Raw genomic sequence first — 23,649 nt, forward strand, 5'->3', positions numbered from 1 at the left:
CACATATCTCAGGGAGCATGCACACTCTGTCCCCCCCCAACACCCGTGTCAGCTTGAGAATGGAGGAAGGATTGAGAACTGAGCTTTGAGCTGTGGTTGTAAGAAGCACCTTTGTGGGATGCCCAGACCCAGTTAGAAGACAAATGCATGTAGGCGGGTATGCACGCTCTAACGTTTCAGTGTGCCTGCAAGGGCTCACACCTGCCTCTCTAGGACTCCATGCCCACCCTCGTGCTCCCAATAAACAAACACAGCTGTGACACGAATGCTACACGCCTAAATGTGGTGTCCCTGCACAGCAGACAACCCAAATACCTGAACAGACTCTGGTCCTGCGGATGCTATCCCTGTTTTAACAGGTGAGGAAACTCTTCTCCAGTTCACAAAAGCAGCTTTAAAAAAGCCACGGAGGGGAGGGATAAATTAGGAGTTTGAGATGGACAGATGTACACTATTACATATAAAATAGATAACCAATAAGAACCTAATGTATAACACAGGGAACTATACTCAACATTTTGTAATAACCTATAGGGGAAAAGAATCTGAAGAATACATGTATATAACCGAATCACATTGCTGTACACCTGAAAGTAACACGACATTGTTAATCAGCAATACTTATTAAAAAAATAAAAAATTTAAAAACCACAGGCAATCAATTGCCTCCCTTATTACCTATCCTTTCCAAAACCTAGACTCACCCTTGAGCTCCAAACCGTACCCCCCTGCCAAGGACACAGACTCTGCTGGCTGAGGTGTAACTGGATGAAGCTGGCCGAGGCCCATTTGCAATCCAAATAAGAGCAGGTGGAGTTCACTCTGGGCAGGAGACCCCACTGCTCTGCACAGAGACCCACAGACAAACTGGCTCTGGAGAGGGTGGGGGGGGGTGGGAGCTGGCATCTCCACTCCGGGGATGACCGGAGAGGAACAGAGCTGCCTCCGCTGGTGGAAAGATGGAAATGCTGAGACATGGCCACCGGGCTGAGCTTGGTTCGGTCGTTTCGGTCTAAGAAGGCACTGCCCTCTGCCCAGCAATGACAGACGTCAGGAACCAGTTTCTAGGAGGCTCCTCCACCCACCATGCATTGTCCACAGAACTAGAAATCAAAAGGGGCCTTTTGGAATTCCCTGGTGGTCCAGTGCTTAAGACTCTGTGCTCCCAATGTAGGGGGCACGGATCTGATCCCTGGTCAGGGGACTAAGATCCCACAATGCTGCATGGCGTAACCAAAAAGAAAAGGAGGGGGGTACTTTTGTCAGAAGATATTTTTCATAAAGTTTAGCCCTCACATGGCCTAGAAGGAATCATAAAGATATGTAACATGAGATCAGCACCCTTATTTCAGATGAGAGGATACTGAGGCCTAGGATGGCAGGTAATGAGGCCAGTCAGCAAACCTGCAGCCAAGCCAGGAAGAGCGGGCAGGCCTGTGACCCACAGCCAGGTCCTTTTCTGTCACTCTAACAGGGCTTTTTATCCATTCATGTCTGAATCATTTCTGTATGGTATATTCCTATCTGAGAATGCCAAATTGGTGAGCAGGTCCTGAGCTTTGGGCTGCCAACATGCCCAGCCTCTCTCGATTTCTCAGCGGTGGTGCAAACAGCCTCCCTGTGAGAATCAAGAAGCAAAGAATCCCTCCCACTACCCACTATTGCAACCAGCAACGCCACTCAGTGGACCCAGTCTGACCTGTCAGGACTGGGCCTGCAGCCTCCCCAGGCCTCATCCTCCCAACACAGAACGCAAAGGCACAGAATATCCGGGTTAATAAACAGCTTTATTTGCCCTTGACAGCATCAATTTTCTTACATTCTCAATTAATTTGCCATTAAAGTGCTGGAAATTTTCTTAATCACAATAACATTTGTTAAAGGAAATCAGAACTAATATCAGGAACGTGGCGATCACGAAGAAAACATTTCTCTTACAACACACAGAATGGAAGGCCCTCGTGTGGAGCAAGTGGGTGGCCTAATTTACAAAAAGATTCTAATTCCCTCTCCCCCGTGAGCACCGAACAGGCTGGGACCGACCGCCACCCCTGGGGAAACAAAAAGCAATGATACACAGTTCTAGAAACACCCACACACCCCACCGGCTGGCTCCTCTCAGCCCTCTTTGGGTGTTTGCTGCTTGAGTAGACCCAATTGTAGGAGAAAAAGGTCTGGCTCCCCTCTACTGCCTTCTACCCCACCCCACCCTTACTAACAAAAGCCCCCAAAAGTCATTACAATGAAAAAAGTGGGTTTCCATGACCCCCACACTAACAATGTTCAGTAAAAATGAAGATAATAAACACAAAAGCTGGCTTAGTAAACAGGAGCTCTCAGCATTCAATGCAAAAAAGAAAACAAAACAAAACAAAAAACTGAAATCTGAAGGCAAATACTGCTGATTTTGCACGTGGGCTGGACGAAGAACTTGGAACCTATCTGTAAGGCTCCGGGAGGAGCCTAAAGGCGGCTGGCTTTTCAGCACTTGCCCCTGGCAGAGGCCAGATCTTTGCATTGTCGCTGAGGCTGTTGGCGTGTTTCTCTTTGGAGTTTATATACAAACACACCCAAGGCTGATGGAGTTCTATACAGATATATACACACACAGAGGCCGGCTACTCTTTCTTTGTGGAAACTGTCAGCTCCACCTCGGGAAGCTGGATGCCAACCTTAGTCCCACTGTCATTGCTAGAAGAAGATGACAGTCGGGACTTCTTAGAGGATGAGGACACTCCACTCCCCTGTAACTTGCCTGCCTCATCATCACTCCCAGTCACCTCATAATGACCTTTGCTCTTTGACCCCAATCCACCAAAGGTACCAAATTTCAGCTTGCCATGTTTTCCTTTGACTTTCCCGCCTTCCAGTGCCACCTCCCCACCCTCGAACTCCAAAGTCCCCGTGGGGGTGGTAGGAGCAGAGTGCTCCCTTTCGTCACTGAAGGAATTTGAGCGGTGGCTTGGCTTCTTGCTTTTGAATAAGGAGAATTTGCCTTTGGGTGAAGATGTGTCGACCTCGGCCTCGCCTTCCAGGGAACCCAGACTGGCCTTGGAGCTCTTCAGGTCACCTTTGGACCCCGAAACGGATGCTTCTGGTGAGCCGGCGACACCAGCTTTCCCTTTAGGTTTGGAGAAGGTGAATTTGGGCATCTTGATTTTGGACTTTTTAAGTTTTACATCGGATTCTTCCCATTCGCCCTCTCCGGCACCAGACTGGACATTGGCCTCCACTCTAGGGAAGTTAATATCCACCCCAACTTCTCTGCCCACCAGCTCCCGGCCAGAGAAGGTGAACTTGGGGATCTTCATCTTGGGGAATGTTACTTTTCCAGATCCACTTTCCAAGTGACCTTGAGGCCCAGACACGCTCAGTCCAGGACCCTGAAGTCCAACCTGGCCTCCTTTGACACCTCCTTCTACCTTTGGTCCTGAGAAATGAAGTCCTCCAGCAAACGTAGGTGCATCCAGGTTGAGAGCAGAGGAGACCTGGGGTCCTTTCCACTCCCCACCGGAACATTTGACATTCACGTGCCCTTCACCTAGGCTGATATCTGGGGCACTGACACCCCCTGAAACATCCATGCCTCCTTTGATTTTCGGGCCCTTCAAGCTGACACCGAAATCTGACTCAGGAGATGCCATATTCAATGAAGGCCCTTTCACGTCAATGTCAGGAGCAGCTCCACGGAAACCTATCCCTGAACCTTTCAGGTCACCTTTGATCTCAGGACCAGAAATCTGCCCAGTTGGGAGTTTCACATTCACACCTGGCAGCGCCACATCACATCCAGATGACTTCATTCCAGGCATTTGGAGGCTTCCTTCTAGGCCTTGAACACCGATGCCCGGAAGACCAACCGTGGGGCCTTTCATCTCACCACTGGCCCCAAGGCTGCCTTTTATTTTTGGTCCTTCCAAGTTCAAGTCCACATCTGGCGCTGAGATTTGAGGGCCAGAGATCTGAGGCCCTTTCAGGTTCAGGCCTCCAAGGTTCACATCCATGCCAGGCCCCTTGAGTTCTCCAGTCACCTGAGGCCCCTTGATGTCCACATCAGACCCTGGAGCGGAGATGCCAAACTGGGGCAGCTTCATCTTGGGAAGTTTAATACCACCCTCAGGTGCCTCCAAGCTTAGATCAGGAGCACCTACTGATACCGAGGGACACTTGATGTCACCAGAGACAGCCAGGTCACCCTGCAGGCTTGGTCCTTTCAGGGTCACATCTGGCACACCAATGTCAAGCGCTGCTGTGGCATCAGTTCCAGGCACCTTCACTCCATCACCTTCTACCTTCACCTTTCCACCAGCACCTCTGAGGTCAAGCCCAGGGGCATGCACCCTCATGCTGGGGACAGATACATCCAGATCTCCCTTAAAACTTGGTCCTTTCAAGTTCAGGTCAAGGTCAGGTCCAGAGATTTTTGGCGTAGAGAGGTTCACTGATGGCAAGTCTACTTTTGGCCCCTTGAGAGACACCTCAGGCCCTTCAAGCTTGACGTCTGGTGCGCTCAAGCCTCCTTCAAGAGAGGGTAGCTGGACCTCAGCTCCCCCACCGTCCACTTTCACACCAGGGATGCCGATCTTGGGCATCGAAAACTTAGGGAACTTAATTTTCGATTCCGGACCTTGCAGATCTACATCTGGTCCTTCCAGTCCCACACTGGGGACATCACCCTTTATCTTTGGTCCTTTCAAGCTAACATTCACATCAGGGATGGATACTTGAGGGGCAGAAATGCCGAATGATGGTGCTTTGACTTTAGCATCTGGGCCTTCAATGTTGACGTCAGGTGCTTCCAGGTTTGCCTGCACCCTGGGGCCTTTCAAGTCGCCCTCTATCTTTGGCCCTGAGACATCCACACCTGGTGCCTTGATCTTGGGAGCCTTCAGCTTGATGTCAGGACCTTCCACATTAATCCCTGGTGAAGAAATATCCAGATCAGGCGCCTGGATTTCACCCCCCATTTTGGGGCTAGGGAGAGATGCCTCGGCTTTAAATTTAGAAGATTTAATGTCAAATTCTACATCTGGGAAGTACATTTTCCCAAACATAGGTTTCTTGGTCTTGGGAGATTTCATGTCAACTTTCAGTGAGGCGTCAGGCCCTGCAACACTGACATCTATGTCGGGAGACTTGAGACTGGCATCAATTTCACCCCCAGGAGCATTCAAATCAAATCCTTGCTTCTTGGCCTTCATTTTAGGCCCACTCATGTGAATTTTCGGCATTTTAAACTTACTTTTCTTGCCCTTGCCACCAACACTAATTTCAGGAGCCTCGACGTTCAGCTCTGCCTCAGGAACTGTCACATCAAGTGTAGGTGACTTGAAGTCAGCTTTGGGGCTTTTTGCCCCAAACCCAAACTTGGGTTTCTTAAATTTGGGAATTTTTACATCTGGCCCTTCAATGTTAACATCTGGGCTCTCCACATGTACATCTAAGTTTGGAGCTTCTAAATCAACTTTGGGTCCCTTGAAGTCCAGTTCACCACCTTCTAATTTGGGACCAGAAATTCCAATTTTGGGTGTCTTGAGATGCAAATCAATGTCAGGAGCAGTTACTTTAGGAGCAGAAATATCCAGTGATGGCATCTTCAAACGTGGGCCACTGAGTTTGGCATCAGGGCCTTCAACATCTAGACCTGGACCTTTAAGGTCTACTTCTGGGCCTTTGAAAGCCCCTTCAATCTTAGGAACAGATACATCAAAATCACCCTTGCCTAAGGATCCTTTTAAATCCAAGTCAACATCAGGCATGGAGATCTTGGGAGCTTTGATGTTCATCTCTGGCATCTTGAACTTGGGGCCCTTCAGTTTTGCATCTGGACCTTCAATGTTCACATCTGGAACATCAATGTCCACCTTGGGTCCAGAGACATCTATGTCGGCTTTGGGCAGGTTCACATCCACTTCTGGGCCCTCTCCTTTGAAGCCAGGCATGCTGAACTTGGGCATTTTCACCTTGGGCATCTTCAGGTGCCAGTCTGGGCCATGAACATCCACATCTGGGACATCAATGTCCACTTTGGGGCCCTTGATGTCAACGTCAGGGCCCTTGAGGTCACCTTCCACCTTAGGCAGAGAAATGTCCACATCTCCCTTTACTTTGGGTCCTTTCAGATTTAAGTCAAGGTCAGGCATGGAGATCTTGGGAGCTTTGATGTTCATCTCTGGCATCTTGAACTTGGGACCCTTCAGTTTTGCATCTGGACCTTCAATGTTCACATCTGGAACATCAATGTCCACCTTGGGTCCGGAGATGTCTATGTCGGCCTTGGGCAGATTCACGTCCACTTCTGGGCCCTCTCCTTTGAAGCCAGGCATGCTGAACTTGGGCATTTTCACCTTGGGCATCTTCAGGTGCCAGTCTGGGCCATGAACGTCCACATCTGGGACATCAATGTCCACTTTCGGGCCTTTGATGTCAACTTCAGGGCCCTTGAGGTCACCTTCAACTTTGGGCAGAGATACGTCCACATCACCCTTTACCTTCGGGCCCTTCAGATTCAGGTCAACTTCAGGCATGGAGATCTTGGGTGCCTTGAGGTGCAGGTCAGGCATTTTAAACTTGGGACCCTTCAGTTTTCCTTCTGGACCATGAATGTCAATGTCAGGAGTATCTATGTCCAGTGCAGGGCCTTTAACATCTACTTTTGGGCCTTTCAGATCTCCTTCCAATTTAGGGATGGAAGTATCCAAATCTCCTTTTATCTTAGGTCCTTTCAAGTTCAAATCAATGTCACTCATGGAGATTTGTGGGGTTTTGAAGTGGACATCAGGCATCTTAAATTTCGGTCCTTTGAGCTTCCCTTCAGGACCTTCAATGTCCACCTCTGGCCCTTTCAGATCGCCTTCTACCTTAGGCAGTGAAAGGTCCACACCACCCTTTACATTTGGCCCTTTCAGATTTAAGTCAAAGTCAGGCATGGAGATCTTCGGGGCTTTAATGTTCATCTCTGGTATCTTAAATTTAGGCCCCTTCAGTTTTCCTTCTGGGCCTTCAATACTAATATCAGGAGCATCAATATCCAGTTTGGGGCCTTTGATGTCCACCTCAGGGGCCTTGAGATCACCCTCAACTTTGGGCAGAGAGATATCAACGTCACCCTTCATTTTGGGACCCTTCAGGTTGAAGTCAAGGTCAGGCATGGAGATCTTGGGAGCTTTGATGTTCATCTCTGGCATCTTGAACTTGGGGCCCTTCAGTTTTGCATCTGGACCTTCAATGTTCACATCTGGAACATCAATGTCCACCTTGGGTCCAGAGACATCTATGTCGGCTTTGGGCAGGTTCACATCCACTTCTGGGCCCTCTCCTTTGAAGCCAGGCATGCTGAACTTGGGCATTTTCACCTTGGGCATCTTCAGGTGCCAGTCTGGGCCATGAACGTCCACATCTGGGACATCAATGTCCACTTTGGGGCCCTTGATGTCAATGTCAGGGCCCTTGAGGTCACCTTCCACCTTAGGCAGAGAAATGTCCACATCTCCCTTTACTTTGGGTCCTTTCAGATTTAAGTCAAGGTCAGGCATGGAGATCTTGGGAGCTTTGATGTTCATCTCTGGCATCTTGAACTTGGGACCCTTCAGTTTTGCATCTGGACCTTCAATGTTCACATCTGGAACATCAATGTCCACCTTGGGTCCGGAGATGTCTATGTCGGCCTTGGGCAGATTCACGTCCACTTCTGGGCCCTCTCCTTTGAAGCCAGGCATGCTGAACTTGGGCATTTTCACCTTGGGCATCTTCAGGTGCCAGTCTGGGCCATGAACATCCACATCTGGGACATCAATGTCCACTTTCGGGCCTTTGATGTCAACTTCAGGGCCCTTGAGGTCACCTTCAACTTTGGGCAGAGATACGTCCACATCACCCTTTACCTTAGGGCCCTTCAGATTCAGGTCAACTTCAGGCATGGAGATCTTGGGTGCCTTGAGGTGCAGGTCAGGCATTTTAAACTTGGGACCCTTCAGTTTTCCTTCTGGACCATGAATATCAATGTCAGGAGTGTCTATGTCCACCTTGGGACCTGATATGTCAATGTCAGCTTTAGGCAGGTTCACATCCACTTCTGGGCCCTCTCCTTTGAAGCCAGGCATGCTAATCTTGGGCATTTTTATCTTGGGCATCTTCAGGTGCCAGTCTGGACCATGAACATTCACATCTGGAGCATCAATGTCCACTTTGGGGCCTTTGATGTCAACTTCAGGAGCCTTTAGGTCACCTTCCACCTTAGGCAGAGAAACATCCACATCTCCTTTCACCTTGGGACCTTTCAGGTGTAAATCAAAGTCAGGCATGGAGATCTTGGGGGCTTTGATGTTCATCTCTGGCATCTTGAACTTAGGACCTTTCAACTTTCCATCTGGTCCTTCAAGGTTAACATCAGGGCCTTCGATGTCCACCTTGGGTGCTGACACATCAATGTCAGCCTTGGGCAGGTTCACATCCACTTCTGGGCCCTCTCCTTTGAAGCCAGGCATGCTGATCTTGGGCATTTTTATCTTGGGCATCTTCAGGTGCCAGTCTGGGCCTTGAACATCCACATCTGGAGCATCAATGTCCACTTTGGGACCTTTGATGTCAACTTCAGGGCCCTTGAGGTCACCTTCCACCTTAGGCAGAGAAATATCCACATCCCCCTTTACTTTGGGTCCTTTCAGGTTTAAGTCAATGTCAGGCATGGAGATCTTGGGAGCCTTCAGGTGCATCTCTGGCATCTTAAATTTGGGCCCCTTCAATTTCGCCTCTGAACTTTCAATGTTAATATCAGGAGTTTCAACATCTACTTTTGGGCCCTTGATGTCCACCTCGGGACCCTTGAGGTCACCTTCTACTTTTGGCAAAGATACATCCACATCACCCTTTAGTTTGGGACCCTTCAGATTAAAGTCAAGGTCAGGCATGGAGATCTTGGGAGCTTTGATGTTCATCTCTGGCATCTTGAATTTGGGGCCCTTCAGTTTTGCATCTGGACCTTCAATGTTCACATCTGGAACATCAATGTCCACTTTGGGGCCCTTGATGTCAACTTCAGGGCCCTTGAGGTCACCTTCCACCTTAGGCAGAGAAATGTCCACATCTCCCTTTACTTTGGGTCCTTTCAGATTTAAGTCAAGGTCAGGCATGGAGATCTTGGGAGCTTTGATGTTCATCTCTGGCATCTTGAACTTGGGACCCTTCAGTTTTGCATCTGGACCTTCAATGTTCACATCTGGAACATCAATGTCCACCTTGGGTCCGGAGATGTCTATGTCGGCCTTGGGCAGATTCACGTCCACTTCTGGGCCCTCTCCTTTGAAGCCAGGCATGCTGAACTTGGGCATTTTCACCTTGGGCATCTTCAGGTGCCAGTCTGGGCCATGAACGTCCACATCTGGGACATCAATGTCCACTTTCGGGCCTTTGATGTCAACTTCAGGGCCCTTGAGGTCACCTTCAACTTTGGGCAGAGATACGTCCACATCACCCTTTACCTTCGGGCCTTTCAGATTCAGGTCAACTTCAGGCATGGAGATCTTGGGAGCTTTGATATTTATGTCAGGCATCTTGAATTTGGGGCCTTTTAAGCCTCCGTCTAGACCTTCCACTTTGACTTCTGGGCCCTCAATGTCCATTCTGGGACCCTCTATGTTGATATCTCCTTTCGGCAGATCCACAGCCATATCTGGTCCTTCTGCTTTTAACCCAGGCACACTGAACTTGGGCATTTTCATCTTGGGCATTTTTAAATTCCAGTCTGGACCATGAACATCCACATCAGGTGCATCCAGATGAATTTCTGGTGCCTTAATATCCACTTTGGGTCCTTTAAGATCACCTTCTAAATTAGGACCTGCAACATCTAAGTCTCCTTTGACTTTAGGACCTTTCAGATTTAACTCCACATCAGGCATTGACACTTTAGGAGATGAAATACTTAGGAAAGGCATTTTGAATTTGGGTCCTTTCACTTTTCCTTGGACCTCAACATCAGGAGCATTAATGTCAGCTTTTGGACCTGTTACGTCAAGATCTGGCTTTTTGACCTTGACATCTACCTCAGGTGTCTGAACTTTGGAGCCCGAAAAATTAAATTTGGGAAGCTTAAAACGTGATTTCTTTGACTTGCCTTCAATATTCAGCTTAGGACCAGAAATGTCCACTTCTGGGCCCTTTATATCCAACTTGGGAGCTTTAATATCACCTTCCAATTTGGGCCCAGAAACATCAACATCTCCCTTAAGTTTTGAGCCCTTCAAATTCAGGTCAATTTCTGGCATGGAGATCTTGGGCATGTTTACATGCATGTCAGGCATCTTCAGCTTTGGACCTTTTAATTTGCCTTCTGGGCCATGAATGTCAATATCAGGTGCATCTACATCCATCTTCGGCCCTTTGATGTCAAGAGAAGGCCCTTTCAAATCACCTTCTACATTTGGAAGTGAAACATCCACCTCTCCTTTCACTTTAGGGCCTTTAAGATTAAGGTCCAGATCTGGCATGGAGATCTTAGGAGCTTTGATATTCATTTCTGGCATCTTGAACTTGGGACCCTTCAGTTTCGCATCTGGACCTTCAATGTTCACATCTGGAACATTAATGTCCACCTTGGGTCCAGAGACATCTATATCAGCCTTGGGCAGGTTCACATCCACTTCTGGGACCTCTCCTTTGAAGCCAGGCATGCTCATCTTGGGCATTTTTATCTTGGGCATCTTCAGGTGCCAGTCGGGGCCATGAACATCCACATCTGGGACATCAATGTCCACCTTGGGGGCTTTAATATCCACTTCAGGAACTTTCATCTCACCTTCCACTTTTGGCAAAGACACATCAACATCTCCCTTCACTTTGGGGCCCTTCAGGTTAAGATCAATGTCAGGCATGGAGATCTTGGGGGCTTTGATGTTCATCTCTGGCATCTTGAACTTAGGACCCTTGAGCTTACCTTCAGGACCTTCAAGGCTCACATCAGGGCCTTCAATGTCCACTTTGGGTCCTGAGATGTCAATGTCAGCTTTAGGCAGGTTCACATCCACTTCTGGGCCCTCTCCTTTGAAGCCAGGCATGCTAATCTTGGGCATTTTCATCTTGGGCATCTTCAGGTGCCAGTCTGGGCCATGAACGTCCACATCTGGGACAGCAACATCCACTTTGGGGCCTTTGATGTCAACTTCAGGGGCCTTTAGGTCACCTTCCACCTTAGGCAGAGAAACATCCACATCTCCTTTCACCTTGGGACCTTTCAGGTGTAAATCAAAGTCAGGCATGGAGATCTTGGGGGCTTTGATGTTCATCTCTGGCATCTTGAATTTAGGACCTTTCAACTTTCCTTCTGGTCCTTCAAGGTTAACATCAGGGCCTTCAATGTCCACCTTGGGTGCTGACACATCAATGTCAGCCTTGGGCAGGTTCACATCCACTTCCGGGCCCTCTCCTTTGAAGCCAGGCATGCTGAACTTGGGCATTTTCATCTTGGGCATCTTCAGGTGCCAGTCAGGGCCTTGAACGTCCACATCAGGGACATCAATGTCTACTTTGGGACCTTTGAGGTCAATTTCAGGCCCTTTAAAATCTCCCTCTACCTTGGGGCACGTGACATCCACATCACCTTTTATCTTTGGACCTGTCAGATTAAGATCAATATCTGGCATGGATATCTTTGGAGTTTTAAAATGCATTTCAGGCATTTTAAACTTTGGGCTTTTCCACTTTCCTTCTGGTCCTTCAAGATGAACATCAGGGCCTTCAATGTCCACTTTGGGTCCCGAGACATCAATGTCGGCCTTGGGCAAGTTCACATCCATGTCTGGGCCCTCTGCTTTGAAACCAGGCATGCTGAACTTGGGCATTTTCATCTTGGGCATCTTCAGGTGCCAGTCGGGGCCGTGAACGTCCACATCTGGGACATCAATGTCCACTTTGGGGCCTTTAATGTCAACATCAGGAGCCTTTAGGTCACCTTCCACCTTAGGCAGAGAAACATCCACATCTCCTTTCACCTTAGGACCTTTCAAGTGTAAATCAAAGTCAGGCATGGAGATCTTGGGGGCTTTGATGTTCATCTCTGGCATCTTGAACTTAGGACCCTTGAGCTTACCTTCAGGACCTTCAAGGCTCACATCAGGGCCTTCAATGTCCACTTTGGGTCCTGAGATGTCAATGTCAGCTTTAGGCAGGTTCACATCCACTTCTGGGCCCTCTCCTTTGAAGCCAGGCATGCTAATCTTGGGCATTTTCATCTTGGGCATCTTCAGGTGCCAGTCTGGGCCATGAACGTCCACATCTGGGACAGCAACATCCACTTTGGGGCCTTTGATGTCAACTTCAGGGGCCTTTAGATCACCTTCCACCTTAGGCAGAGAAACATCCACATCTCCTTTCACCTTGGGACCTTTCAGGTGTAAATCAAAGTCAGGCATAGAGATCTTGGGGGCTTTGATGTTCATCTCTGGCATCTTGAACTTAGGACCTTTCAACTTTCCTTCTGGTCCTTCAAGGTTAACATCTGGGCCTTCAGTGTCAATCTTAGGGCCAGAGATGTCAATGTCAGCCTTGGGCAAGTTCACATCTACCTCAGGGCCCTCTCCTTTGAAGCCAGGCATGCTGAACTTGGGCATTTTCATCTTGGGCATCTTCAGGTGCCAGTCAGGGCCTTGAACGTCCACATCAGGGACGTCGATGTCCACTTTGGGGCCTTTGATGTCCACATCTGGCACTTTCATTTCACCTTCTATCTTGGGCACAGACACATCCACATCTCCTTTGACTTTGGGGCCTTTCAAGTTTAAGTCCACATCAGGCATGGAGATCTTGGGGGCCTTGAATTGCATCTCAGGCATCTTGAACTTGGGACCCTTGAGCTTTCCTTCAGGCCCCTCAAGGCTCACATCTGGGGCTTCTATGTCCACCTTGGGTCCAGAGATGTCAATATCAGCTTTAGGCAGATTCACATCCACCTCAGGGCCCTCTCCTTTGAAGCCAGTCATGCTGAACTTGGGCATTTTCATCTTGGGCATCTTCAGGTGCCAGTCAGGGCCCTTGACATCCACATCTGGGACATCAACGTCCACTTTGGGGCCTTTGATGTCCACATCTGGCACTTTCATTTCACCTTCTATCTTGGGCACAGACACATCCACATCTCCTTTGACTTTGGGGCCTTTCAAGTTTAAGTCCACATCAGGCATGGAGATCTTGGGGCCCTTGAAGTGCATCTCAGGCATCTTAAACTTAGGACCCTTGAGCTTTCCTTCAGGCCCCTCAAGGCTCACATCTGGGGCTTCAATGTCCACCTTTGGCCCAGAGACATCAATGTCAGCCTTGGGTAGGTTCACATCCACATCTGGACCCTGGCCTTTGAAGCCTGGCATGCTGAATTTAGGCATTTTCATCTTGGGCATCTTCAGGTGCCAGTCCGGGCCCTGGACATCCACGTCTGGAACATCAATGTCCACTTTGGGGCCTTTGATGTCCACATCTGGCACTTTCATTTCACCTTCTATCTTGGGTACAGACACATCCACATCCCCTTTGACTTTGGGGCCCTTCAAGTTTAAGTCCACATCAGGCATGGAGATCTTGGGGGCCTTGAAGTGCATCTCAGGCATCTTAAACTTAGGGCCTTTCAACTTTGCATCAGGACACTCCAGATCAACATCAGGTACCTCCACATCCACACTGGGGCCTTTCAAATCTCCCTCCAATTTTGGCACAGACACATCCACATCCCCTTTGACTTTGGGTCCTTTCAAGTGTAAGTCCACATCAGGCATGGAAATCTTGGGGGCCTTGAAGTGCATCTCAGGCATCTTAAATTTAGGACCTTTCAACTTTGCATCAGGACACTCCAGATCAACATCAGGCACCTCCACATCTACACTGGGACCTTTGATGTCAACTTGAGGACCTTTGAGATCACCTTCTAGTTCTGGCACAGAAACATCTATCTCTCCTTTCAGTTTTGGTCCCTTCAAATTCAAGTCCACATCTGGCATGGAGATCTTGGGAGCTTTGATATTCAACTTAGGCATCTTAAATTTAGAGCCTTTCAATTTTCCTTCTGGCCCCTCAAGACTCACATCTGGGGCTTCAATGTCCACCTTGGGTCCAGAGATGTCAATATCAGCTTTAGGCAGATTCACATCCACCTCAGGGCCCTCTCCTTTGAAGCCAGGCATGCTGAACTTGGGCATTTTCACCTTGGGCATCTTCAGGTGCCAGTCAGGGCCTTTGATATCGACATCTGGGACATCAACGTCCACTTTGGGGCCTTTGATGTCCACATCTGGCACTTTCATTTCACCTTCTATCTTGGGCACAGACACATCCACATCCCCTTTGACTTTGGGGCCTTTCAAGTTTAAGTCCACATCAGGCATGGAGATCTTGGGAGCCTTGAAGTGCATCTCGGGCATCTTAAACTTGGGCCCTTTAAGCTTTCCTTCTGGACATTCAATATCTATATCACCAACATCCACATCCATTTTGGGGGCTTTCACATCAATTCCAGGACCTTTCAAGTCTCCTTCCACTTTAGGAAGAGAAACATCTACATCAGTTTTAAGTTTAGGGGATTTCAGGTTAAGTCCAACATCAGGCATAGAGATTTTGTGCGTCTGTATATGCATGCTTGGCATCTTGAATTTGGGACCCTTTAGTTTCCCCTCTGGACCTTCAATATTTACATCTGGGGCATCAATGTCCACCTTGGGTCCTGAGATGTCAATGTCAGCCTTGGGCAAGTTCACATCCACTTCTGGGCCCTCTCCTTTGAAGCCAGGCATGCTGAACTTGGGCATTTTCACCTTGGGCATCTTCAGGTGCCAGTCTGGACCATGAACTCCTGCATCTGGTGCATTAATGTCCACTTTTGGACCTTTGATGTCAACATCAGGGGCTTTAATCTCTCCTTCTACTTTTGGAACTGTAACGTCATAATCTCCTTTCATTTTAGGGCCTTTCAAATGCAAACTGACATCTGGCATGGATATCTTCTGAGGCTTTATATTCATTTCTGGCAATTTAAATTTAGGACCTTTTACTTTTGCATCGGGACCTTCAATGTTCACATCTGGAACTTCAACATCCACCTTCGGTCCTGAGACGTCTATGTCAGCCTTGGGCAGATTCACATCCACTTCTGGGCCCTCTCCTTTGAAGCCAGGCATGCTGAACTTGGGCATTTTTATCTTGGGCATCTTCAGGTGCCAGTCTGGGCCTTGAACATCTACGTCTGGGATATCAACATCCACTTTGGGGCCTTTGATGTCCACATCGGGCCCTTTCAGATCCCCTTCAACTTTGGGCAGAGAAACATCCACATCCCCTTTCACCTTGGGGCCCTTGAGGTTTAAATCAATGTCAGGCATGGAGATCTTTGGAGTTTTGAAGTGCATCTCAGGCATCTTAAACTTAGGACCCTTGAGCTTTCCTTCTGGCCCCTCAAGGCTCACATCTGGGGCTTCAATGTCCACCTTGGGTCCAGAGATGTCAATGTCAGCTTTAGGCAGATTCACATCCACCTCAGGGCCCTCTCCTTTGAAGCCAGGCACGCTAAATTTAGGCATTTTCATCTTGGGCATCTTCAGGTGCCAGTCAGGGCCCTTGACATCCACATCTGGGACATCAATGTCCACTTTGGGGCCTTTGATGTCCTCATCTGGCACTTTCATTTCACCTTCTATCTTGGGCACAGACACATCCACATCTCCTTTGATTTTGGGGCCTTTCAAGTTTAAGTCCACATCAGGCATGGAGATCTTGGGGCCCTTGAAGTGCATCTCAGGCATCTTGAACTTAGGACCCTTGAGCTTTCCTTCAGGTCCCTCAAGGCTCACATCTGGGGCTTCAATGTCCACCTTGGGTCCAGAGATGTCAATATCAGCTTTAGGCAGATTCACATCCACCTCAGGGCCCTCTCCTTTGAAGCCAGGCATGCTGAACTTGGGCATTTTCATCTTGGGCATCTTCAGGTGCCAGTCAGGGCCCTTGACATCCACATCTGGGACATCAACGTCCACTTTGGGGCCTTTGATGTCCACATCTGGCACTTTCATTTCACCTTCTATCTTGGGCACAGACACATCCACATCCCCTTTGACTTTGGGGCCTTTCAAGTTTAAGTCCACATCAGGCATGGAGATCTTGGGGCCCTTGAAGTGCATCTCAGGCATCTTGAACTTAGGACCCTTGAGCTTTCCTTCAGGCCCCTCAAGGCTCACATCTGGGGCTTCTATGTCCACCTTGGGTCCAGAGATGTCAATATCAGCTTTAGGCAGATTCACATCCACCTCAGGGCCCTCTCCTTTGAAGCCAGGCATGCTGAACTTGGGCATTTTCATCTTGGGCATCTTCAGGTGCCAGTCAGGGCCCTTGACATCCACATCTGGGATATCAACGTCCACTTTGGGGCCTTTGATGTCCACATCTGGCACTTTCATTTCACCTTCTATCTTGGGCACAGACACATCCACATCCCCTTTGACTTTGGGGCCTTTCAAGTTTAAGTCCACATCAGGCATGGAGATCTTGGGGCCCTTGAAGTGCATCTCAGGCATCTTGAACTTGGGACCCTTGAGCTTTCCTTCTGGCCCCTCAAGGCTCACATCTGGGGCTTCAATGTCCACCTTGGGTCCAGAGATGTCAATATCAGCTTTAGGCAGGTTCACATCCACCTCAGGGCCCTCTCCTTTGAAGCCAGGCATGCTGAACTTGGGCATTTTCATCTTGGGCATCTTCAGGTGCCAGTCAGGGCCCTTGACATCCACATCTGGGACATCAACATCCACTTTGGGGCCTTTGATGTCCACATCTGGCACTTTCATTTCACCTTCTATCTTGGGCACAGACACATCCACATCCCCTTTGACTTTGGGGCCTTTCAAGTTTAAGTCCACATCAGGCATGGAGATCTTGGGGGCCTTGAAGTGCATCTCAGGCATCTTGAACTTGGGACCCTTGAGCTTTCCTTCAGGCCCCTCAAGGCTCACATCTGGGGCTTCAATGTCCACCTTGGGTCCAGAGATGTCAATGTCAGCTTTAGGCAGATTCACATCCACCTCAGGGCCCTCTCCTTTGAAGCCAGGCATGCTGAACTTGGGCATTTTCATCTTGGGCATCTTCAGGTGCCAGTCAGGGCCCTTGACATCCACATCTGGGACATCAACGTCCACTTTGGGGCCTTTGATGTCCACATCTGGCACTTTCATTTCACCTTCTATCTTGGGCACAGACACATCCACATCTCCTTTGACTTTGGGGCCTTTCAAGTTTAAGTCCACATCAGGCATGGAGATCTTGGGGCCCTTGAAGTGCATCTCAGGCATCTTGAACTTAGGACCCTTGAGCTTTCCTTCAGGCCCCTCAAGGCTCACATCTGGGGCTTCTATGTCCACCTTGGGTCCAGAGATGTCAATATCAGCTTTAGGCAGGTTCACATCCACCTCAGGGCCCTCTCCTTTGAAGCCAGGCATGCTGAACTTGGGCATTTTCATCTTGGGCATCTTCAGGTGCCAGTCAGGGCCCTTGACATCCACATCTGGGACATCAACGTCCACTTTGGGGCCTTTGATGTCCACATCTGGCACTTTCATTTCACCTTCTATCTTGGGCACAGGCACATCCACATCCCCTTTGACTTTGGGGCCTTTCAAGTTTAAGTCCACATCAGGCATGGAGATCTTGGGGCCCTTGAAGTGCATCTCAGGCATCTTGAACTTAGGACCCTTGAGCTTTCCTTCAGGCCCCTCAAGGCTCACATCTGGGGCTTCAATGTCCACCTTTGGCCCAGAGACATCAATGTCAGCCTTAGGCAGGTTCACATCCACATCTGGGCCCTGGCCTTTGAAGCTGGGCATGCTGAATTTAGGCATTTTCATCTTGGGCATCTTCAGACTCCAGTCTGCACCCTGAACTTCCACATCTGGTGCTTTAACATCTAATTTGGGGCCTTTGATGTCCATCTCTGGAGCTTTCATCTCACCTTCTATTTTTGGTGCAGACACATCGAGACTGCCTTTCATTTTGGGTCCTTTAAGATCCATGTCAACATCTGGCAGGGTCATCTTAGGAGCTCTGAAGTGCATCTCAGGCATCTTAAACTTGGGGCCTTTCAACTTTCCTTCTGGCCCTTCAAGGCTCAGATCTGGAGCACTGATATCTACCTTTGGCGCAGAAATGTCAAGATCCGCCTTGGGCAGATTCATATCCAATTCTGGGCCTTCTCCTTTAAGGCTGGGCATGGTGAATTTGGGCATCTTCATCTTTGGCATCTTCAGGTTCCAGTCGGGACCGTGAACTTCAACATCTGGTGCACTGAGGTCTACTTTGGGCCCCTTCAGATCCCCTTCCAGCTTTGGCACTGTAACATCATATTCTCCCTTTACCTTGGGACCTTTCACATGCAAATCTACATCAGGCATGGAGATCTTGGGGGCCTTGATATTCATCTCTGGCATCCTAAACTTGTGACCCTTTAGCTTTCCTTCAGGTCCTTCAATATTCACATCTGGACCTTCAACATCCACCTTGGGTTCAGCAATATCAATGTCAGTCTTGGGCAGGTTCACATCCACTTCTGGGCCCTCTCCTTTGAAGCCAGGCATGCTGAACTTGGGCATTTTCATCTTGGGCATCTTCAGGTGCCAGTCTGGGCCATGAACATCCACATCTGGAGCATCAATGTCCACTTTGGCACTCTTAAGTTCAACATCAGGAACTTTAATCTCACCTTCAACCTTTGGCACTGTGACATCATATTCTCCTTTTACACTAGGGCCTTTCAAGTGTAAGTCCACATCTGGTATGGAAATCTTTGGTGCTTTGATATTCATCTCAGGCATCTTAAACTTGGGTCCTTTCAGTTTCCCCTCTGGTCCCTCAATACTCACATCTGGAGCACTGACATCTACCTTGGGCCCAGAAATGTCCACATCAGGCTTAGGCAGGTTTACATTGACTTCAGGGCCCTCTGCTTTGAACCCTGGAACAGTGAACTTGGGCATTTTCATCTTGGGCATCTTCAGGTGCCAGTCTGGGCCCTGGACATCCACATCTGGGACATCGATGTCCACTTTGGGGCCTTTCAGCTCTCCTTCAAGTTTTGGTGCTGTTACATCATACTCTCCTTTTACTTTTGGGCCTTTCACATGAAAATCCACATCAGGCACGGAGATCTTTGGTGTCTTGACACTCACTTCAGGCAGCTGAACATCAGGGCCTTTAAGGTTGGCTGCCAGGCCCCCGATATTGACATTTGGGGCATCCACATTGACCTTGGGCCCTGAAATACTGACATCACCTTTGGGGAGACTCACATCTACATCTGGTCCTTCCCCTTTGACTCCTGGAGTGCTGAACTTGGGCATTTTCATCTTGGGCATTTTCAGATTCCAGTCCGGACCATGAACTTCCACATTTGGGGCACTCACATCCACTTTGGGGCCTTTGACATCAACTTCAGGGACACTGACTTTCCCCTCTACTTTTGGAAGCATAACATCAACACCCCCTTTCACTTTTGGTGCGGCCACATTCAAGTCTACGTCTGCCATAGAGATCATGCAGGTTCCTGCTTTCCCAGAAGGACCACTAAGTTTGGGGCCAGTCATGGTTCCCTCTAGGCTGGGTGTCTCTATGTCCACTTTGGCACCTTTAACTGCCGCTTGAGGGCCTTTAACATCACCTTGCACCCCAGGAGCAGAAACCTTAATGTCTCCTTTCAGTTTAGAGGACCCAAGGCTCAGATCCACATCTTGCATGGAGATTTTAGGTTTCTGAATAGTCATTTCAGGAGCCTTGATTTTAGGACCCTTCAACTTCCCTTCCAGATCCCCAGAAACAACCTCAGGCAGGTCGACGTTCCCAGAGACCCCAGGAAGCGTCACTTCACCTGTGGGCAGTGTCACATCAATGCCAGGCCTGTCTCCCTTAGAACCTGATACAGAGAACTGGGGGGCCTTCACCTTGGGTACATTCACTTTGCCCCCAGGCCCATGAATGTCAATGTCAGGACCTTGAACTTCCACCCTGGAGCCAGAGATGCTGCCCTCAATTTGGGGCACAGAGATGTCCACCCCTAAACTCCCCTGTGGCTTGGCACCTTTCAGGCCTAGACCACCCTCAACGGATGGCCCAGTGATCTGGGGGCCCTTCAACTTCCCCTCAAGCCCCTCAATATTGGCAGAGGGAGCACTGACTTCGAGCTGAGGGGTCTGGATGCTTCCACCAATGGTCAAGCCTGGTTTGCCACCTTTGTGCCCCACAGAGAGTTCAGGGGGGGAAACGCTCAACCCTGCCTTGGGGGCCTGGCCCTCAGGCCCTACTGAGACACCAAATTTTGGCACCTTCATGGTGGGAAACTTAATTTTCCCATCAAGAGATGGGCCCTGCCCCTCTACGGCCACGCCCCCAAGAAAGGACGAAACGTCCACCCCTGGGACTTGGATCCCTCCTTTGCTACCCAAGTCCAAGCCCTTGGCATTGACACTGATACCCGGGCTTCCCACCTTTACCCCAGGCACGGTGACCTGGACCTTCGAGTGGCCAGCCCCTGGCAACTCTGGGCCCGCAGTGGAAATGGACCCTGCTCGGATGTCCACGGTGGAGCCTGTGGTGGGAGACCCGGCCCCTGAGCCCGAGGGCAGTCTGATCACTGTCTTCCCAGGCTGGGTCTCCACATCCACAGTGGAGATTTCGGTCAATTCATGCCGTGGGATCTTGATCTTGAACTCTGGGCTGCTGATGTCAATGTCCTTGGCGCCTTCACGGCTTGTCACATCCACAGTGTAGGCTGTGACCCTCCTGGTCACCGTGATGGTGCGGCTCTGGGTCTCCCCAGCGTCCCCTTCCACTCCATCCTCTGACTTCAGCCGAGGCTTGATCTTCGTGGTGTAGATGCGCTGGTACTCCTCGTCATCCCCGCTCTGCAGAAACACACGCCCCGTACAGGTTGCAGCAGAGTCTGCGTGAGTGACAGACGCCCGGCCACAGCCCAGCCGACAATACAGTCACCTGCTCCCCAAAGAAGCCGGGACTGTTAGGGAGGGCCATGGAGCCTTCTGGGACCCAGCATGAGGGGCTAAAGAGAGGGGCTGACGGCCACATCACAGGAAGAAAACAAATTATTTGGGGAAACTATGGCAAGCAAAAGCCATGGGGAAGACTGAGGACAGTAGACTCCTAGACACTGGGGCCTGGGAGAAGGATTCACAACCAATTCTAGATTCGAGTCAGCCCATCAAGTTTCTCAGACGCCTCCCAGCGACCAGCTCTGTGCTGACTTAGTTCAGTTCTCAGCTCTCAACTGCCTGGCCTTGTTTGTTTAATCCAGAGGGGAGACCTCTCAGGGACCCTTCGGACAGCATCAGTGGAGCCCGGTTGTGCTGGGCTTAACACTTCCACTTTGAGGGACTCATTATTTGTTAAATAAACACGCCATTGGAAGGAGCAGAGAAACGTCCCTCAGGCACTTCGCTGCCCAGCCTCTGACTCACAGACGAGTCCAGGCCTCTGGAAACAGAAAAATGATGTCTGGGAGGCAGAGCTGGGCACCGAGAAAATAATTTTCAAAGATCCTCGCAAAGCAGCCGACCTGCCTCCCAGCACTTCGGACCAGACTGATCAGTGGGTCCCCACACACAGGGGCCTCTGAGGAGACCAACGGAAGACTTTTTAGCAGCAGTAGCGGCCACACGTGAATAGGAGAAATAGGCTGGCTCGACAGAGCAGAGGGAGAGAGTGAAAGCAAGGAAGGATAAGCGAGACCCAGGAAAGGGAGCTGAGTGGCCAGAGGAGTTCAGGGAGCAGCCGGCCAGCCAGGAACTCACCAGAACCACTTCGGAGCTGTGGGAACTGAAGACCTCGTGGGTCCAGGTCTGGCCAGGCTCAGGGGACCGGTCCCCCTTGCGATGCAGCTTCAGGCCAACGGTGTGGTGGCCCATGGTGTTCAGCAGTTGGGTCACCTCACCCGACTGCAAGTTGTCAAAGTAGATGGTGGCACCCACAATCTGGTCCCCTGAGCAGGAGGGAGCAAGACGTGGGTAAGACCACCCAGAGTCTCAGGGACACAATCCACAACCCAGAACTCTGCGTTGGGCCCTTGGACTGATTCACAAGTGTGGTAACACCCATGGTAGAGATGAGGGAACTGAGGCAAGGAGGACAACTAATTGGCCCAAAGTGGCCAAGCTCCTGGGTGGTGGAGTCAGAACAGAGGACGCACAACATCTCCAACCCACGGGACCGCCTCCTACGAGGACTGTGAATGAACAAGCAACAAAGAGTGGGCAGGGGAGGGCAGGGCTTGGGTACCGACCATCCTGATGCCACTGAGACCGGGCACTCCAAAGCCACCCACCCGCTTGTGCTGCCCCCCCCACCCTCCCCTCCACCAGCCTCCCCACTAACCCCAGCCCTGGCCCGCACCCCGAGAAGACTCACCCTCCTTGACCACCCCAGTGCGGGCCGCAGGGGAGTTCTGCATCACCTCCTGCACAAAGACGCCATCATCCCTCTGGGTGATGGTCAGCCCGTGGGAGCCGCTGCCCTGCCAGTTGGGCAGCAGCAGCTCCCGGGTCGTCTCCTCCTCTTTCTCCATCTGTTTGGGATAACGAAACAGAGCTCAGGGCAGTGGGGGTGGAAGGCTATGGGGGGATGAGGAGGCCAGGGATTTGCCCCCCAGGAGTGGGGCACTGTCTCCAAGGTCCCGGCTTCTGCTGTGGGCAAGCTCCCAAGGCACAAGGGGGAAATCGGAAATGGGCCAGTGGATGCAACCACAACGGAGGTAACCGGCCCCTCACCCCGATCCAAGCCCCTCCCCGCCCCATGCTCTGTGCTACAGCCCATCCAGGTCTCTACCCTCCCCACTCCCTACCCGCTCACCTCCCCCTCCCTCCTACTGACCTTCGCAGGACTTGGGTCAGGAGCGGATGCCTTGCCAGGAGCCCGCCCCTCCTTCCTCTTCTCTCCTCAGGATATCTCTTGGGAATCTCGGTCACACTGTCTAGGGGAAAGGTCACGATCAGGTTCTCACTCAACAGGTGGCTCGCTCGCAGCCCCGCCCCAGCTGCTCTGCAAGAGAGATGGCTGGATGTCCGGTCCGCTGGGGCCAAACCAAAACCCCAACCCCGCTACTGTCATCAACTCCGTTCACACGTGACTCTCCAAGGCTGGGATCACGGGAAGGAGCTTTGGAAGAGGCCAGACTCAGATTCCAATCTTGGCACAGCATCTTGCCAGCTGTGTGACCCAGGCCAAATCACTTAACTTCTCTGAACCTCCATTTCCTCATCTGTGCAAATGGAGACAATAAAGGATCCCCATGAGGGCTGAAGGAAGGAGAAAGAGCATGAGTGGAAAGCTCTGGCCCACAGGAGCCTCCCCAAATCCACATCCTCACTGGGTCCCTTGGAACAGCTTCAGGAGGGAGATGTTACTGCACTACAGCGCAGATGGAGAAACTGAGATTCAGAGAGGCCAGCGGGCCGGGGTCCACCATAAGAGAGCAACATGCTTGGGCTCTGAGCCTGTAACTCTTCCCTTGACACACCACATCCGGTGTGCAGCTCTCACCAGTGTGAGACCCCCCTCCTCAGAGCCTCCAGCCCTGGGGGTCATGGGCAACCTGCAAGCCGGGCTGCTGCTGGCCAAAGGTCAGCGACGCTG

General features: G+C 50.4%; 1 protein-coding gene across 8 annotated transcripts in view; it reads right to left on the reverse strand.

Annotated features, from left to right (window-relative positions):
- The window catches only part of AHNAK (AHNAK nucleoprotein), a 93,284-nt gene that overhangs the window by 60,287 nt on the left and 9,348 nt on the right, over positions 1 to 23,649 (reverse strand). The window contains exons 2-6 of one of the 8 annotated variants that reach the window (XM_045165840.1): positions 22,888 to 22,987; positions 22,426 to 22,582; positions 21,813 to 22,000; positions 7,998 to 20,909; positions 1,769 to 6,605 (exon numbers count right to left, since the gene is read on the reverse strand). In XM_045165840.1, coding sequence (XP_045021775.1) covers positions 2,619 to 6,605; positions 7,998 to 20,909; positions 21,813 to 22,000; positions 22,426 to 22,582 — 17,244 coding nt within the window. In that variant the 5' untranslated portion in view covers positions 22,888 to 22,987 and the 3' untranslated portion in view covers positions 1,769 to 2,618. Of the gene's footprint in view, positions 1 to 1,768; positions 20,910 to 21,812; positions 22,001 to 22,425; positions 22,583 to 22,887; positions 23,056 to 23,649 lie in introns of those variants that run through there. The other 7 variants (XM_045165838.1, XM_044943617.2, XM_045165839.1 and 4 more) reach the window with 7 other exon arrangements.

This window comes from Bubalus bubalis, chromosome 5 (genome assembly GCF_019923935.1).
Source record: "Bubalus bubalis isolate 160015118507 breed Murrah chromosome 5, NDDB_SH_1, whole genome shotgun sequence".
Lineage (NCBI taxonomy): Eukaryota > Metazoa > Chordata > Mammalia > Artiodactyla > Bovidae > Bubalus > Bubalus bubalis.